Source organism: Plectropomus leopardus, chromosome 18 (assembly GCF_026936395.1).
Source record: "Plectropomus leopardus strain MGB_pleo_1.0 chromosome 18, ASM2693639v1, whole genome shotgun sequence".
Classification (NCBI taxonomy): Eukaryota; Metazoa; Chordata; class Actinopteri; order Perciformes; family Serranidae; genus Plectropomus; species Plectropomus leopardus.
In genome coordinates this window covers 242,065-260,003 of record NC_142193.1, presented here as the reverse complement: position 1 = coordinate 260,003, position 17,939 = coordinate 242,065, and the positions used below count along the sequence as shown (strand labels likewise).

The window sequence follows — 17,939 nt, the reverse complement described above, 5'->3', positions numbered from 1 at the left end:
AAAAACACCAATAATCACCAAAGATAAAATTTCAATTAGCTTGCAAAGCGACAAATGTAAATTAGCTGCTTATTTACTGGCGTACCTTCTATCTGGCAGCTAAAGTGCTAGCTGCCGATAGCTAATCGATTCAATTTGAAGGTAATGCTATTGTACGTTCAGAAACACTGTAACATTACCAGTATCAAACAGACTGCTAAGTATACAGGTAATGTAAAGCAGACCAAGTGTCTAGTTGAAATATTGTCGGAAACAGACCATAAAACATGCTATTTCCAGCTGTATTGTTTGTATTTTGTTCCTACCAGTGTGTCCGCCATGTTGTTTTACTGGCCGCCTCATTTGCTATGGTTACAAGCGTGCACGTGTATGAGGGGAGGGGCTTTGGAGGCAGTGCTGATGCACCGTGAAGAGGCGGAGGAGGAGGTACCTTCAGGCTGTACTCTTTCAAATTCGCTAGCACTAACATTAGCTCGGAAACCGGACTGGAAGAAGAGGACAATTTAAGCGCAGCAATACTGTCCAAGCTTAAAACGTCCAGGCGGGAGAATATGAAAAGCTGACAGCAATGACGTCAGCTATGACCTCCCTGGAGCATTCTGTGGAGAAAATGGGGGAAGCGTATGACCCACGCAGAGACTGAAATTAGCCAGGTGGCAGACGGACCCACCTGTTCCACTTGCCTGCTAAGCTACTTGCTGTGATGTGAGAGGCAACTCGAGGAAAGATGCAAAGAATTTGAAAACTACACAAGGAGGAACGATCTGCAAATCTATTGGGTCACTGAGGGCTCAGAGAAGGGGGACATGGTTCAGTGGACGGTGATCTTTCAGTGGGAGCTTTTGGATTTACCAGCAGACTTTCCTCTTCAGCTGGAACAAGCCTACAGGTGCCACCAGCAGAGACCAACGGACTCAAATGCCCCACGAGATCACTTCTTAGATTTGTTAAGCACCAGCATAAACAACAGGTGCTATCCAAAGCCTGGGGCATGAAAAATCTTCAGTACAAGGGAAAACGGATCTTCATGGATCACAACTACTCACCATTTCAAACGTTGTACCCAGCTAAACTGAAGGTTGATCTAGGGGAGGGTATGAAAACATACAAGTCAGCATGGATAGCAGCAGAGGGCCTTTTGCCTCTTGTGATCAAGATCTCCATCTCAGCAGAGGAAAAGCTGAACAGAGAATGAAACCGAATAGGCTGGATGAGAAGCAGCATGAGCGGCCCACTCAGTGCGGGGATGATAACGTGCAGCCTTATCCAAGATGCGGAGGCTCTACAGAAGGACGCTGCAGGGGCTGATTGAAAGGGGGAGAGTGGGTATGCTGTGTGGCACCCCTAAATTATCTGTGGTGAGTTTGTCTGATCATTGGGGGTCATTTTAATTCATACTTGTGACAGATAGGTATATTTTTGCAGCATATAAGTAGTGTCATACGTCATTGTAAGTAAAAGGAAATTTAAAGAAAAAGAAAAAAAGAAAAGAAAAAAGATCAGCGAGGGCCCTTTGCTTTTTGACATAGGTTTTGCTTAAAAGCTAGACTCGACTGGCTCTGTCAAGGTCATAGTTCAGACCTGGGGATTGGAAGCTTTATCTTACTTTGAAATGTTCTTTATTCACTGTTCTGTTCTTTGTTCATCACTGTTCTTTGTTAAAGTAGAGGAATGGTTAAGGCTAATGGTCATGACTTTTTGAATATGTTAAAGCCCTCAAAAAGGCAATTCATTTGAGAGAAAAATACTAAGCAAGCAGCAATGAATGCAACATAACATACCTTTTGGTGCTCAGGCCCCAATGATAATTATTCCTTCAGTTACAATAGGGTCCTTGCACCCTCCAGTGCTCGGGCCCTAATAAACGGACGGACTAATTACAATAGGGTCCTCGCACTGGTTAGTCCTTTTTTTTCCTTGTTTTTTTTTTCAAAAAGGAGAAAAGGAAAGAAAATTGTTACAGTGTAGGGCACTCAAAGCAATACAAAAATGTGCCATAAAAAATCAACATTTTGATTAGCGTTCTGTTGTTTGTAAATTCTGCAAATAGAATTGTTTGTAAATTGTTTTGCTTTATACTTTTGGCAAAGTGGATTGCAATGCCTTTCTTCTTTTTTTCTTAATATTCTCACACACAGGGTGTTCACAGGTGTAAATTTACCATTTTGCTAGCTCTGGCTCAACAGTTGTATGGTACATAACTCCTGATAAATTCACTGTTAAACTTAAAAAATAAAATTAATCGAGGGGAAAAAAGGTAAAAACAGGACATATTCAAGTGCAATTGAATTTGAAAGAAGTAACGACTAAAAGAGATTTATACAAAGAAATTCTTGTTTTATGTGTTTTGTACTCACTTAAAGAGAAATTGTATTTCTATATCAAAGAGGAAGCCAATATACACTGTATACAAACAATGAAAAAGGAAAGAAGAAAAATGTAACATGTAATATCCCTTTAAAGGAAGAACTGTCTTGGACATTTAAGAAAAGATCACTCAGTAACTGTCTATAGATTTGTTTATTACTATTATCACTACTACTATTTATCTTTTTCTAAAAATATATATATATTTTTGTTTATTATTATATTTCTATTTTATTTTATTCTATTCTATTTATTTTTTTATAAAAATTTCCTGCTCCGTGTGTGTACCGGTGAAAATACTAAGCGATCTCTGACAGGCATGTATATCTCCTGTATGCATACACTGAATGTTTATTGAGGAATGCCAATAAAAAGTACATTACAACAAAAGAAAATAAAGACACCCAAACAGCCAGGTGTTTACTGTAGATCACAACATTGTCTTTGAACAATCTACCACACACACACACACACACACACACACACACACACACACAAATGCAAAATCTCTCTCCCTGACTTGCCTTCTCTACATCAGAATCTTAATCACATATGGAAAGTGTTATTTTGTCCTCCTGATCTTTCCTTCCTGCCTGCCTGGGTCCAAAATTGTCTTGCTCCTACAGCTGGACATACCGGTGTTATGTAGATTAGCAGTGTAAGCAAGATGCTGAGGATAGCACAAAATGGTGATTGGCAGGGAGTCGGTCACACTATGGAAAGCTAAAATAAAAGGGTGGAGCTGGAAGACCCGCCTGCAGGTTCCTGCACAGCTACAACAGCAATGGAGAGAGAGTTGTGTGTAAGAGAAGGGCGCTGTATCAGCATTTCTCCACTGTTATACTGGATGTGAAAGGAAATACATCAAACATGCTCAGGCAACATCAGTGGCATTAACCAGATCTGCAAATCACTGGGATGAGGAAAAACAAACTCAAGCCCAGCTCCTTGTCCCCACTGCTTTCAAGAAGCCCCCAGACGATTTATCAGTCATTTGTTAAATGCCGCCTTTGTTACCTGCCACCATGGCTGGTGGCGGGAACTTGTTTCCAACTTTGGTTGGTGAAGTACTTGAAGACAAAAAATTTAAATCTGTCTCTAATATTTTGTCCAAAGGCTTTAAATATTAACATACAGAAGCCAGTTTTAATTGACACCTTTCTGACAGTATCAACAAACACTGCTGTTTTTTTAATTTTTATTTTAAAAATGCCAGTAAATGTGTGTCTATGTGTGGTAATACATTTCCATTACACCCTGCTCTGTGTGCACCTGAGTTGCAGCCTTGAAGTAAATATGTGTGTTCATTCTGCCATCTGTGTTTTGTCCAACAGACTGAAGATAGACAGAGGGAGTTTGCCATGGCTGCTGCCAGTGTAGGGGACAGTCTGGGTATAGCTCTGGCTGGACTTACTGCTTTCCCTGTCCACAGATACTTCTGTTCCCTATGATTCAGCACACCCCAACCAGCAGGGTGAAGAAGCAGGACGTGGGTGCATCCCTTTTGAAGGATTCCTTTGATCTAAATTGATTGAGAGACCATCTTCACTCCAACATAGAAATATTTATTCCACATATACTGTATTCACTGCCATCCAGATAGAGATGGACTATTTTACTGACCTGTCCTTTTTGCCTTGTTATGAGCAACCATGATCAAAGCTTGTTATCTCATGACACAAATAGTTTTCACCAGAACAGCAGGGTAGAAACCATCTTAACTAAAAGGGAAAATCTGCCATCTTATGTGGATGTCCAATCAGCTACCATCTTGGTTCACGCTGGTTCGGACTACTGAGCTTCCATGTTTCCATTTTATCACCTGCATAGCAGGCTTCACTGTGTTTAAGTGGGCGTCAGTAGCTTGTGTAATACATCATGGTACATGTAGGTTACAACTGGCAGCAACAGTTTTTTTTGTCAATACAGCATGCACTGACTGAACATTCACAGAAGAGGTGGTGAATTTTCTATTTAATATTGTATATGGAGTTGCTTGTTTACAATATATGTATAAAAAAAACTGTCAAAATTATTGTGCTTAACAATTTCATCCAGATAATCATCAAAATATGTTTAAAACTCTTAAAACCTACACTGAAAAGCACTTAAATTACTGGAATCACTTGACCTCAGAAACAAACATTTTCTGTCAAGTGGCAATCAGATATTTACGTAAACAGCCAGGGTTTTCAACTGTTTGAAATGGCGGGGAAATCTTTTTTTTTTTTTTTCAAACTTCTTTTTATTGGGGTTTTACATTTTCCAAAACATACAAAAATAAAATATAAATGCATGGTTTCATACATAAACATTTTGGGACAATAAAAACAAAAAAAAGCAAAGTAATACTTATAATATTGTTACATCCATTTTTTTTTTTCCATTCAGTCATTTTCTCCTACATGGGTCTTTCTTGTTAAAATAATCCATGAAAGGTTGCCATATAGAGTAAAACATGTGTTCTTTCTCCTTTAATGAGTATCTTATTTTTTCTAACTCCAAGTATTGCATTACATCATTTAGTAAAGCTGCATGGGTTGGGGGTTTTCTCTGTTTCCAATTAAGCAATATCAATCGCCTTGCTAATAATGTTACAAGGCGAATCATGTTATCTTGGTTAGTTGAGAGTCATACATTAATAGGTTTCACTCCAAACAATGCTAGTACGGGATCAGGTAAGATCTGTTTCTGTGAAACCTCAGATAGAGTTTGGAATATCCTATTCCAATAATTAACAATTTGTGGGCACTTCCAGAACATATGTGCTAGAGAAGCTGGATCTTGTCCACATCTGTCACAGGATGGACTCACTGAAGAAAACATCTTAGAAAGTTTCAGTTTGGGACAGATGCAGTCTGTGTAATATCTTAAATTGCAGAAGTCCATGTCTTATGCATACAGATGAGGAGTGCACATTGTCCTGGGCTTTTGTCCATTGATTGTCTGAGATTTCCACACCCAGATCCTCCTGCCAGGCTTCTTTTAGATGATCCAGTGTAGCTGTACAGTCTATTTGAAACAGAGTGTCGTGTATTTTGGATATTGAACCCTTTTTTAAAGGGTCAGATTGGAGCAATGTTTCCATGATGGATTCAGGGGGTTCATGGAGAAAGGACGGAAATGTTTTCTTAACAAAGCTACGGATTTGTAAGTATTTGAAAAAATCTCTATTATGTAAATGAAATTTCTCCTGCAATTGTTGGAATGGGGGAAATATTTTTTAATATATAAATCTTTCAAGGTGTGTATCCCACTATGATACCATTGGATAAATGTTGGATTAACAAGAGATGGTCTGAGTGTATGATTATTAATCAGCGGTGTCAAAACGGAACCTTCCTTTAACCCAAAATGTTTTCTAATCCGAGACCAAATTTTTAATGAATGTGAAACTACTACATTTCCGACTTTTAAGTTAGAGATAGGTAGAGGTGAGTAGATCATTGCCTGTAGCGAAGACGGATGACAGCTATGATTTTCCATCCTTGACCAACCAACCCCCTGTGGTTGACATCAAAAAGACATAGATCTTAAATTACATGACCAGTAGTATAGTTGAAAGCATGGCATTCCCATCCCCCCCAGCCTTTTAGATCTTCGTAAAAACACTTTTCTAATTCTGGGAGTTTTACCATTCCAAATGTAATTGGAAATTAAAGATTCTAGTTTTTTTAAAAATGATTTATTTATAAGGATAGGGATACACTGAAGTAAAAATAAAAATTTAGGTAAGATATTCATTCTTATAATATTTATGCGTCCTGCTAATGAGATTGTGTTCTTAGCCCACCTTTTGAGATTATTTTCTGTTTCTTCGTAAAGTTTCGAAAAATTATGTTTGAAAAGATGCGAAAATTCCTGACTAATATTGATTCCAAGATATTTAAAATGATTAGAAATTGCAAATTGGTAAGAACTGAAAGTATTTAAATTTTGTTTTGCTTCTGAATTGATGGGAAATAATATGCTCTTAGATAAATTCAGTTTGTAACCTGACACCGATCCGAATTTTTTAAGGAGTGTAATGATAGCTGGTATTGATATTTCAGGATCTTTGATGTACAGTAATAAATCATCCGCATATAAAGATACTTTGTGCTCTGTTCCTGCTCTTCTCACTCCTGAATATTCCTTTGCTGTTCGTAAAGAAATGGCCAAAGGCTCTATGGCTAGCGCAAACAATAGCGGAGATAAGGGGCAGCCCTGCCTAGTAGAGCAACTTAGAGGAAAAAATTCAGAACACACATTGTTTGTCCGTACTGAGGCCTGTGGTTGAGCATATAATAATTTTGTAAAGGCAATAAATTGAGGGCCGAATCCAAACCTTGACAGGGTCGAAAAGAGGTAGTCCCATTCGACCCTGTCAAAGGCCTTCTCTGCGTCTAAAGAAAGCAATATTTCTGAGGTTTTACAATCTGCAGTTTGTGTATAAATGATATTTAGCAATCTCCTAATGTTAAAAAACAATTGTCGGTTTTTTATGAATCCTGTCTGGTCTTGACAGATTACTGTTGGCAAAGTTGTTTCTAAGCGCAATGCAAGAATCTTAGCCAATATTTTGTAGTCCACGTTCAGCAAGCTTATGGGCCTATATGATCCTGGTTCTAAAGGGTCTTTATTTTGTTTATGAATTAAAGAAATGCTTGCCTGATAAAAAGTAGGTGGCAAGCAGCCCTTAGCAAGTGCTTCATTGAAAACTGCTAATAATATTGGTGAAAGTTGACACTTAAAAGCTTTATAAAATTCAGAGGTATAACCATCAAGGCCAGGAGTTTTGGAATTTTGCATTTTATGTATTGCCTGTTCTATCTCTTCTTTTGTTATAGGTCTATCTAATTGTTCTCTATTATCTGGACTAATTGTTGGGATACTAATGTTTTCCAGAAAATTTTCTATCAGTGATTGATCACCCTTAGATTCTGATGTATATAATTTGGTGTAAAAGGTTTTAAAGGTGTCATTAATTTCTTTTGGATTTATAGTGATTTGTCCTGTATCGGTACGTATCTCAGTAATTGATCTTGATGCCGCTTGTTCTTTTATTTGATGTGCCAATATCCTGCCGGCTTTTTCTCCATGTTCATAATATTTGTGTTTTGTTTTAATCATACGTTTAGTTGTCTCTTTGGTATAAAGTAAACTAGATTCTGTTTGGAGTGCCAGCTTTCTTTTATGTAAATCTGCAGAGGGGCAAGTTGAATACTGGTTATCAATATTTTTTATCTCATCAATTATTTTAGCCTCCTTTCCTTTTCGTTGTTTGCTTACTAAACTAGACCATGAAATTATATGCCCTCGAATATATGCTTTTAGTGCTTCCCATAACGTGGATCTCGAGGTTTCTGCGTTATCATTTATAGACAAATACAGATCTATTTGGTTTTTAATTCCCTCAACTGCTCTCTGATCAGAGAGTAAATTATTATTGAATCGCCAGGATTTTGGCATTTGCTTATTTCCAAAAGTTATTTGTAAGGTAATTGGGCCATGATCAGACAGTACTATTGCTTCATAACCACACTGTCTAACTCGTGGTAGAAGCTCACAGTCTGTTAAGAAGAAGTCTATCCTTGAGTAAGTATGGTGGACTGGAGAGAAATAGGAATACTGTCGACTGTTAGGGTGTAAAGCTCTCCATGGGTCTGTTAATTTGTATGTATTAATGAATGTCTGAATGTACTTAGCAGATTTGGAGATGATTGCTGGTTTATGTGATGATCTGTCCAAGTTAGGATCTAAGGTTAAATTGAAGCCCCCACCAATTATGAGCTGATGGGAGTCTAAATTTGGTAATACTGCGAAAAAAGATTTGATAAATTGTTCATCATCCACATTAGGAGCATATATATTTGCCAGTGTAATTGGATTATTGTAAAGAGTCCCTGTCACAATGACAAATCTGTCATGAGGATCTGAAATCGTTTTAGTTGCTATAAATAGTATAGTTTTTTTAATCAATATTGCTGTGCCTCTACTTTTCACATTGAAATTAGAATGAAATAACTATCCTATCCACTTGCAATTTAATCTCCTGTGATCCTGATTTTTTAAATGTGTTTCTTATAGGAAGCCAATGTCTGTTCCTAATCTTTTAAGGTGGGCTAATACATTATTACGTTTGATGACGCCATTAAGTCCTTTACAATTCCATGAAACAAACTGGACCAAATTTTGTGATACTGTTTTTACAGATTGATCATGTTTTCCTGCCATGACTTTTTTTGTAATCTAATAACAGACAGACCCATAGAATTATATTTTTCACATGACCTCCACTTAAAATAAATAAAAAATAAAAAATAAAAATAAAAAAAAAAATCTGACAAAACAAACTAAAAAGGACCCCTTGAAATGTAACTTGAACCCCTCTCTATCTTTACCTGAACAAAAGACAAAGAGATAACCTAGAAAAAGAACAAGTTCTGTCCACTTAAACTTCGAGAGGAAAGAGGACATTTGACTTACCACTAAGCTCCTTTTGAGCACTTATATTATTCCTTCTGGACCATATTATTCCTTCTTGAAACTGATAACTTAAAATTTTAGGCCTAGCATTTCGCATTTTAAAATAGCAATAAAAAATGAAATTCAACTCCTTTCTCCCAAAATTGTTTGTAACATAAAATAAATAAAAATATAAATAAATTAGATGAATAAGTAAATAAATATTTAACTTAATTAACCATTCAAATTCAATAGGATTTGGTGGTGGTAAAGGGTAAAAAGGAGAGAAAAACCATTAAATAATAATAATAAAATCATAATATGTGTATAACTAACGTACAATCAGACCTGTCTGCCTAAGAGGCAGTTTTTATAAACCTGTCTCATCAGTTCCAAGAAATCAATCTTTAACTTCACATGTCCTGAGTAAATATGTGTTTCACCTGATCTCCCTCAATTCAGGGTTTCTGGAAGCATCATCACCTCAGTTCTCAGCCACGGTCAGGTTGTTGGAGTTCAGGAATTTTTCAGCCTCTTGTGAATCAGTGAATGAGTGTCTGGATCCGTCAGTTGTTATCACCAGTCTAGCCAGGTAGAACAGGCTGTAAGGAATCCCAGCGTTGCGCAGCTGAAATGGCATATCTTTGAATAAGAAATGAGACAATGATTTATTAAGATCTTTTGGGTTCTTAAAAGGTTTTGCAGTCTCTTTTAACGTTGGTTGCCCAGCGGTTGCTTCAGAGCATGACCAGAAGCTTTGTTTCACTGACACTGTAAACACTCCCCAACATAATGACAGCCTGCAAATATAATATAGCACAAACATAATACAAATCTGCAGCTTTTGATGTAATAATCCCACGATTTCTTAGCAGTTGCCTACTACGAACAAAATATATAATTTTCTACAAATGTTAAAGCTATTACATTTGCAGGGATTTGTTATGTTTGTGGGAAGGTTAAAATCTTAAGCTTTAAAAATTGTAATAACTGGTTCAGTCCACTGCCAGTCCACCTGCACCTCCACATGGTAGAACCATAGTATACTGTAAATGTAATTGCAGGAAAATATGAATTACCCTGTAGTAGGGAAATGCTATTACAATTGTGGAACTTTTATTATGTTGGGGGATTATTACATTAAAAGTACTACTGTAGTTTTGTATTACTTTTGTTTGCTATTACATTTGTGGACTGTTGTTACACTTGCAGTTGTTAGACATGTCTTTACATGAAAAGAAAGAGATGTGAGCTGTTTTTTAATGTAATTCTGAATGAATAAAATCGCAGCTGTAATATAATGTTAACATTAATGTAATATTCAAATGATAAGCATTGTTTAGAAGATCTAAAATGCATTGTTAGGTTGAAAGGTTTTGCCCAAACACCTGTGTGACTTAGAAATGATGAGTTAAATTACCAAGCGTGGGAGGTGACAACAATAATATTTTATTTTAAAAAATGCATGTTCACTATCTATTTCATGCAGCCATTTCACAAAATGCATACGCAATTATTAAAACATATGTTCAGTTTAAAAAAATGGGTATGCAACATAGAAAGTGTGCACTAGTTTTAAAAAACAAAACCTTACTAATGTCACCTCAGTTTGGATGACATTGAACTTAAAGACTTTTATTTAAAGTAAATTTCCATATAGGTAAAGGGAAAATCAGATTCTGTCCTGTATTCACTTTAACTTTACCTCATGTTATTCATTAATCGTTTGCAAGCCTTTTATTTTCATTGCTTCATTTTGAATATTTCAAAGAAGTTATTGGCTTTTGATATGCACACATTTTATTTGCATGTTTCAGAGATTATTAAATCAGATTCTTTTGGACCCAATAAACTCATCCACATTTTGATAATCTTTTATTCTTTCTACAGACTAGAGATTAATTTTCAGGAAAAAGGTTAGCACGCAGAGGTGATATGATGGGGTTTAATTAAATCAACACTTGATCAGTCTAAACAGTCAAGAACTCATACAATAACAGGCTAAGTAGTGTCAGGGGCTTTTAATATCCACAGCCACCCTACCCAAACTTGAACTGAATGTTCTTATAGTTGGGCGGCATAGCTCAATATATCATAAAAGTCATTCAATTTGACAAAATGATCTATTACCCTTGACAGAATGACCTATGCCACATTTAACTACATTTATACAGGAAGTAGTACATTCTGATAAAAATTTGTAGCTGACACAATGATCTACGCCATCTATCAGAATGATCCACGCCTCATTTAACTACACCTATGAAGGAAGTATTATGATAGATATTTGTAACTGACAGAATGGCCTATTTTAAATGGAAATAGTGAATGAATATTTGTCATTGAGAGACATATTGTTATTTTGATTTTGTCATTACATTTTGTATTGTTATATCTGTTCATCTAAATTTCATGTATTGCAGTTGTTTTGCAGTGTGCAGTATTACACCTAATAACTAATAATAATAATAATAATAATAATAATGATAATAGATAGAGTGAGTGAGTAAGAAAGAGAAAGAATCATACAACTTAAATAGTGCTTTTCCAGGTACTCAATGACGCTTTACATGAACTGCAGAAAGAAAAACACATACAAATGCCAAATAGAGAATACAAAATAATGAAAAAACACTAACATGAACAGAACTGATAGAGATACAAGAACAGAATGCAAAAGCAAAAGTCAGTGATATAAGAGTTCAGATTTGGGGAGGCAGTGGGAGACAAGAATTGTAGAGAAAAGGTGGGCTTGGAGTTTATTTTCAAATGAGAGTGAGTCTGAGTTGCGGATATCTATTATTATTATTATTATCATTATTATTATGAACACACACACACGCACACACATCGCCTGCCCTACTGGTCACAGTGCACACTTTTCCAGGACAACTGGTCCAAAAGTGAAAGTTTTCACTGTGATTTACCAACTGGAAATTTTGAAGCAATTTCTTTTTAAGGGGTTTATATAATAATAAATATATCTGTGCATAAATCAATACCAAAATATGAAACAACTCATAATGCAAAACTGCGTCATTCAGGAACAATAGGTTTCCATAAAGAATTAGAATTTAAAAACCTTGCAGCACCACCCATTGAAATAGAACGGTTGATAGCTCATTTTGCCTTATTAATTAATCTAGTCCCATAATTTGAGGGTTTTTTCCAGGTGTACAGTGACTCGACATTAAACATACACACACATCACAAGATCAAGTGTCTTCATAAACGAAAGGTTTATAAAACTACTCACTATACAGCAAAACTACTCCTAAAAGACTGCAAAATAAATGATGAAACAATAAATACAGCAGAGACAAGTGAATAAAATGATCAACTGAACCACACACTTACAATTGAAGCGACAATGAAAATCCGTCCATCTATCCATTTTCTTCCACTTATCCAAGGGTGGGTCACAGGGGCAACAGGCTAAGCAGAGTACTCCAGACATCTCTCTCCCTAGCAAAACTTTACAGTTCCTCCTGGGGGACCCCAAGGCATTCCCCGGCCAGACGAGATATGTAATCCCTCCAGCGTGTTCTGGGTCTTCCCTGGGGAGCTGCAGATCAAAATGCAAGTCTGTATTAAGAGTCTTTCCAGTCAGTGTGTAGCATGCTGCTGGCAGAGGGTTACAAGGGTCACACCTCTCCCCACACACACACACACACACACACACACACACACACACACACACACACACACACACACACACACACACACACACACACACACACACACACACACACACACACAGCATGTGTTTTTCAGTTAGGCCTTAAAATTGGCATGTAAGCAAAGTTCCAGTTCTTTAGGTATGAGTATGAGATCACCACACAACATTTCAAAGTACATTTTACTTTGAATACGAAAATCAGTTAATGTGGTCCTGTAGTCTGGAGATGTGCAGATGTGTGTCACATGATGATTGCACAACAAAAGCATAAATTGTCGGTTTCTATGATGTAGGGATCTCCTGATGTCTCCTTAGGTCTTTGCAGGAGCTCAGTTGACAGCTCCTTGCCCCAAATGAGTCATAACTTAACTCAAACTGTCAGTTGGGCAATAAAATCTGCCATAATTTAGTTCTGCTGCCCAGAGTCATAAATTTTAATAGGGCAGTTTGGTCTATTAGCTGGCCCCAAGGGTCATCTAAGGAATCTCCTACAGAAGTTTCAGTTTTGGGTAGGAATTTGAATATCTTCTTATCAGGAGTTGTCCTCATCATCCACTACAATGTCTTAATAAGGGCTTCTGGGCAAACAGGACAGCCCTAACTAAAAGGCTACTCAAAATCCAAATTTTTTTTATTAGAATTTTTTAATGAAATACCACATAAACTGATCCAAATACACATTTTGCAGAAAATTACATCTAAAGTGGAGGCCTGCTCATAACAGACAAGTTATCAAAGTTAATTGGATGAGTCGTTCATTCTCTCAGGATAAGTAGGTCATTCTGTCAGGTGGAGTAGGTTGTTTTGTCAGGTACAAATATCTTTCAGAATGGACTACTACCTGTACAGATGTGGTTTGTGTGTGTTTTTTGGGGGATTTAGAAAAAAATCATTCTAATCATTTTAATCCATTTTCCATTTGTTTCTAATGGCTGGCAATGTCATCTAGAGAAACTATATCCTTAAAAGAAGAGTTTCTGAGGTGTTTGGGGCCAAGTACAATAACTTCAGTTTCGTCTGAATTTAATATCAGGAAATTGCAGCTTATCTAGGCTTTTATGTCCAGAAGACACACTTGAAGTTTAGATAACTGATCTGCTTCTAATTGATCTGTTTCATCTGGCTTTATGAAAATACAGTTGTCTTGCATCCGCAAAACAATGGTAATTTACAGTGATTTCTAATTATGTTGCCTAGGGGAAGCATCCATAAAGTGAATAGGATTGAGTAAGATTTCATGGTCAACTATGTCAAATGCAGCGCTGAGATCTTATGAAATTAGTACAGAGACAATCAGTAAGTCATTTGTGATTTTACTAGTGCCATCTCTGTGCTATGATGCACTCTAAATCCTGACTGAAAATCCTTAAAGAAGCTATTGTTGTTGAGAAAGTCACAGAGCTGATTAGTGACTACCTTCTCAAGGATTTTAGAGGTGAAGGGGAGATTAGATATTGGTCTATAGTTTGCTAAAAACCTCTGGATCAAGAGTGGTCTTCTTTTATAAGGTTTAATGACAGCTACTTTAAAGGACTTTGGTACATAGCCTGATAATAAAGGCACATTGATTATATCTAATAAAGAATAATCAACTTGCTCTGGAATTTGACCTTCTTAAGTTTCTGTAGGAAGTAGAGCCTTTTCTGTGCTTAGGTGGTGATGTGTGATGACCAATATAGGTTCTCAGTAATAGTAATTTCAAGGAACCTATAGCTGTATTACTGTAAAGCCCTCTGAGGCAAACCATGTTTTGTGATAATGGGCTTTATAAATAAAATTGACTTGACTTGACCTGACAGTTCACCTGCTCCACCTCAGCTCCACTGAAGTAGACAGGGGTGTGTATCTTTGCCCCCTTCTTTCTAAAATCAGCAATCAGCCCCCTTGGTTTTACTAATGTTGAGCAGTAGGCTCTTCTCTGAGCAACACTCTGCAAGATTGTTGATTTCCTCCCAACATGAACTCTCTTTGTTCAATTCGATACAATTCAATTTGATTCAATTCAATTCAATTTTATTTATAAAGCCCATTATCACAAAATACAGTTTGCCTCAGAGGGCTTTACAGCATACAACATCCCTCTGCCCTTAGACCCTCACATCATCTAAGGAAAAACTCCCCCTAAAAACCTGTAACGAGGGAATGGTAGAAACCTCAGGAGGAGTGACTGAGGAGGGATCCCTCTTCCAGGACGAACAGACATGCAGTAGATGTCGTAAATAACAATTAAATTACAGCAATGACATAGAGGAAAGAGAAAGAGAGAGAGAAATAGAAATGGGAAGAGAGAGGGAGAGAAGGGGAGAGAAGTACAGCAATAATGGTTACAAAAGCATATCATATAACTATAGTAATAGACGTAAATTTACTAAATGATAGTGTAGCAGGTAGTGTGAGGTCACTTCCAGGTCACATAGGGTTGACCACACCTCTTTCCTGGCTTCAATATGGTGCTGCTGCTCTCCCTATGACTCTGCTGCTGGTGAGCATGTAGATTCTGGATCTGGTTGAGTGCCTGTTTTGTTGGTCAGCTGTCTGTTTGGTCAACTGTTTTACTTAAGTGTTGGTTAATATTATGTTCTATATTGTCCCTTTATCTTTATTAGGGAGGTTTAATGTTAGTGATTTGTTTTTGTTGTACCTGCCTGGCCTTCTGGTACTGATTGTTTTTCCCCTAAGAAATTCTATATATATATTGTTTCTTTTTTTTTTGTTTGTTTGTTGTTGTTTTAGATTATGTTTATATATTTGCTGTATGTGTGTGTGTGTGTGTGTGTGTGTGTGTGCAGGGCACTGGAGTATGGTGAGGTACTCTATCCCAGTGTGAATTTTGTCCCTCCTCTGTCTGCAGCCATCGCTGCCAATTCTTCAGCACTCTCTTTTACATTTTCTACCATTTTTAATTATTAGTTTTAATAAATTGTGGTTGGTTTTAGACATATATATACATATATATACTTTAATTAAGTACATTTTCACAAAACACGGTTTGCCTCAAAGGGCTTTACAGCATACAACATCCCTCAGCCCTTAGACATCACCCCATGGGTTAAATGCAGATGAAAAAAAAATTGCTGTACAATGTACATGTGACAATAAAGAATTCTCCTTCTTCATCATCCAACCCTCACCTCCCTTCTTCCTTGTCTTCATCATTATCCCCCCTCCCCCTGTTGATAATGAGAAGCTAAGGGCCTCTACCTGATGGAGAGTCCAGTCAGAACAGCTTAGGGCATCTAGTCACCCAGTCTGTTCTTATTCAGAAGTCATCAAAAAACCTCTTCTTGGTGTATAATCCCAATACGAAAAGCCACCTTTTGCATCTGCATGTTATGCCACTGGGGACGCGTCCAGACACAACTCATTACGGCATAAAAGGCACCTGTTGCAGCTGCATGGTACATTGATGGGCAGCATCACTTAAGAAAGTAGGTGGACAGAGCCTGTTGCAAGTGCATAATATAATGACGTGATATAAGGAGTGCAAGGGTGCCTACAGGGTGGTTGGGTCTAACAAACCTTTGATTTTGATGTGGTGGTTCAATTGGGATGCTTCAATAAGTTCTTTGTTACCAATTTCAGTAAAAACAATACAATAACACCTATGAGATCTTATGCTGTCATTAACAATAAAAAGTTTATTGGTAAGGGATCTGACATTGAGGGGTGTCATCCTTAAGGAAGCATATGGACATGCCTCAAGGCCCTTTTTATTGACCTGCACAGTCTGATTGCTATGACAACAGTTCTGAGGATTAGTGTTTGCCAATTGAGTTTAGGTTGTGATAATTTGAGCAAGCAGCTCCACTACGAAGAAAGATTAATGTCTTATTGAAGTATGTTGAGTCTCAAGCCAGTGTTCTCCTGTCTATGAAGGCGGCTCTCCTTTAACCTGGCTACATCACCATGGTAACTGATGCTGCAGACTTGACTTGGTCAAGAACAGGTTATGTTTCAGCTTGAAATCAGCTGAAAAGCTCATTTGAGTAACATCAATCTGTAATGAGTGTCAGTATATGAGCCATACAGATTCTCAGCTGAGAGAAAATGTTGTTGCAAACACACTTTATCCTTGTTCAGCCGTAATGTTAAAAAAATATCACCAAACAAAGCTGTGCAGTTACAATACATCTTATTGTGTGCGTCAAAGCATTTTTTTTTGTTTTGGTTTTTGCACATAGGAAGCTACAGTTTTTCTACAGAAAAACTGTAGCTATATTATATATTCTTTGCTACAAAGAATATTGTTTATTTGATTCACAGTTGTTGTTGTTCTCAGTGAACTACTGAATGTGTCTGTGGTGTTGTTGTCCACAGTGACTGTTAGTATGTATTTTTATGATTATGATTATCCATAGTTAGTTCAAGACTCTATGTCTACCTCTAGTGAAGACCTACCTATATATGGTGAAGTCTTAGTATCTTTAAGTTAACCATGGATACCTGAGCTGGAGTAAATTTAGCAACACAAATGCATGCCTTATTCCTCAAAAGAAGTCTAGTACCTGACATGTTAGTAATTGATACCTACTATCTACATCACAGCATTGTATAAATACTACTGCCTTTCTATGTGATCTGTGTTAGTTAGTCTGCATTTAGTATTGTCTCTGTCTGGGCTGACCCGAGCGCTCGTCTTTGTTGTACTTGTCCTCATTTGTAGTCTTTGTTTAGTTCATCTTTGTACTCACCTTCATTTATGTTGTACTTGTTAATTGTACTCATGTTCATTGTAATTGTAATTATAATTGTATATTTATACTTTTACTCATATTAAACGTGCGCTGATTGAAGGTTCAACAGATCCTCAATCCTTCAGAAGTCATCACAGAAAACTCATTCTATCAGTGCGTCAACAAGAAGCTTCTATAAATCCACAGGCAGCATTAAACATTCACAGTTCATTATGTTTTTAACAAAGATGGCGTTTAACTGCATATGAAATGTGGTGTTATTCCTTCAGATCAAACCATATGTTTATATGCTTCGTAGTTATTTGCTGAAGCCTGTTTTACACACCGGTAGCCTTACAGTTGATGGATGAGTCTGTTGGTATTTATCAGAGATAATATTCAATCAGTAAAATTCATTTCACTTCGATTTGTCCAAAAACTAAAATGATTTATATGTTTCCATTGCAGGACAATGTTGGACCAAAATATAGTTCTTGATTATAATATTTCAATCTGCTGCACCAAACTCTACAGATGGTTGGCCTCATCTTTGCCTCTCTGCAGTCTTTGGGTGACATGGCAGGGAGTCAGAGTGCTAATATTTCAGCGTGAAATGCCAGAATAGAATGTGTGTAGTTTGGATAAGTACCTGCTGTCACCATATCACAGAAAACTTAAACACATCAAAACATGGTCCAGGGGCTGCAACCTAAAACCTGCATTTCTGTACTGCCATTTTTTGAATAATAAAAAAAGAGATCAAGAACTAGCAG

At 36.9% G+C, this 17,939-nt stretch overlaps 1 protein-coding gene across 4 annotated transcripts in view; it reads left to right on the top strand.

Moving 5' to 3' along the window:
* The window catches only part of cln3 (CLN3 lysosomal/endosomal transmembrane protein, battenin), a 39,058-nt gene extending 32,584 nt beyond the window's left edge, over nt 1-6,474 (top strand). For 2 of the 4 annotated variants that reach the window (XM_088069251.1, XM_042504688.2), the window contains exon 15: nt 3,702-6,474. In XM_088069251.1, coding sequence (XP_087925377.1) covers nt 3,702-3,747 — 46 coding nt within the window. In that variant the 3' untranslated portion in view covers nt 3,748-6,474. The other 2 variants (XM_088069249.1, XM_042504689.2) reach the window with 1 other exon arrangement.
* Nucleotides 6,475-17,939: the final 11,465 nt, after the last annotated feature.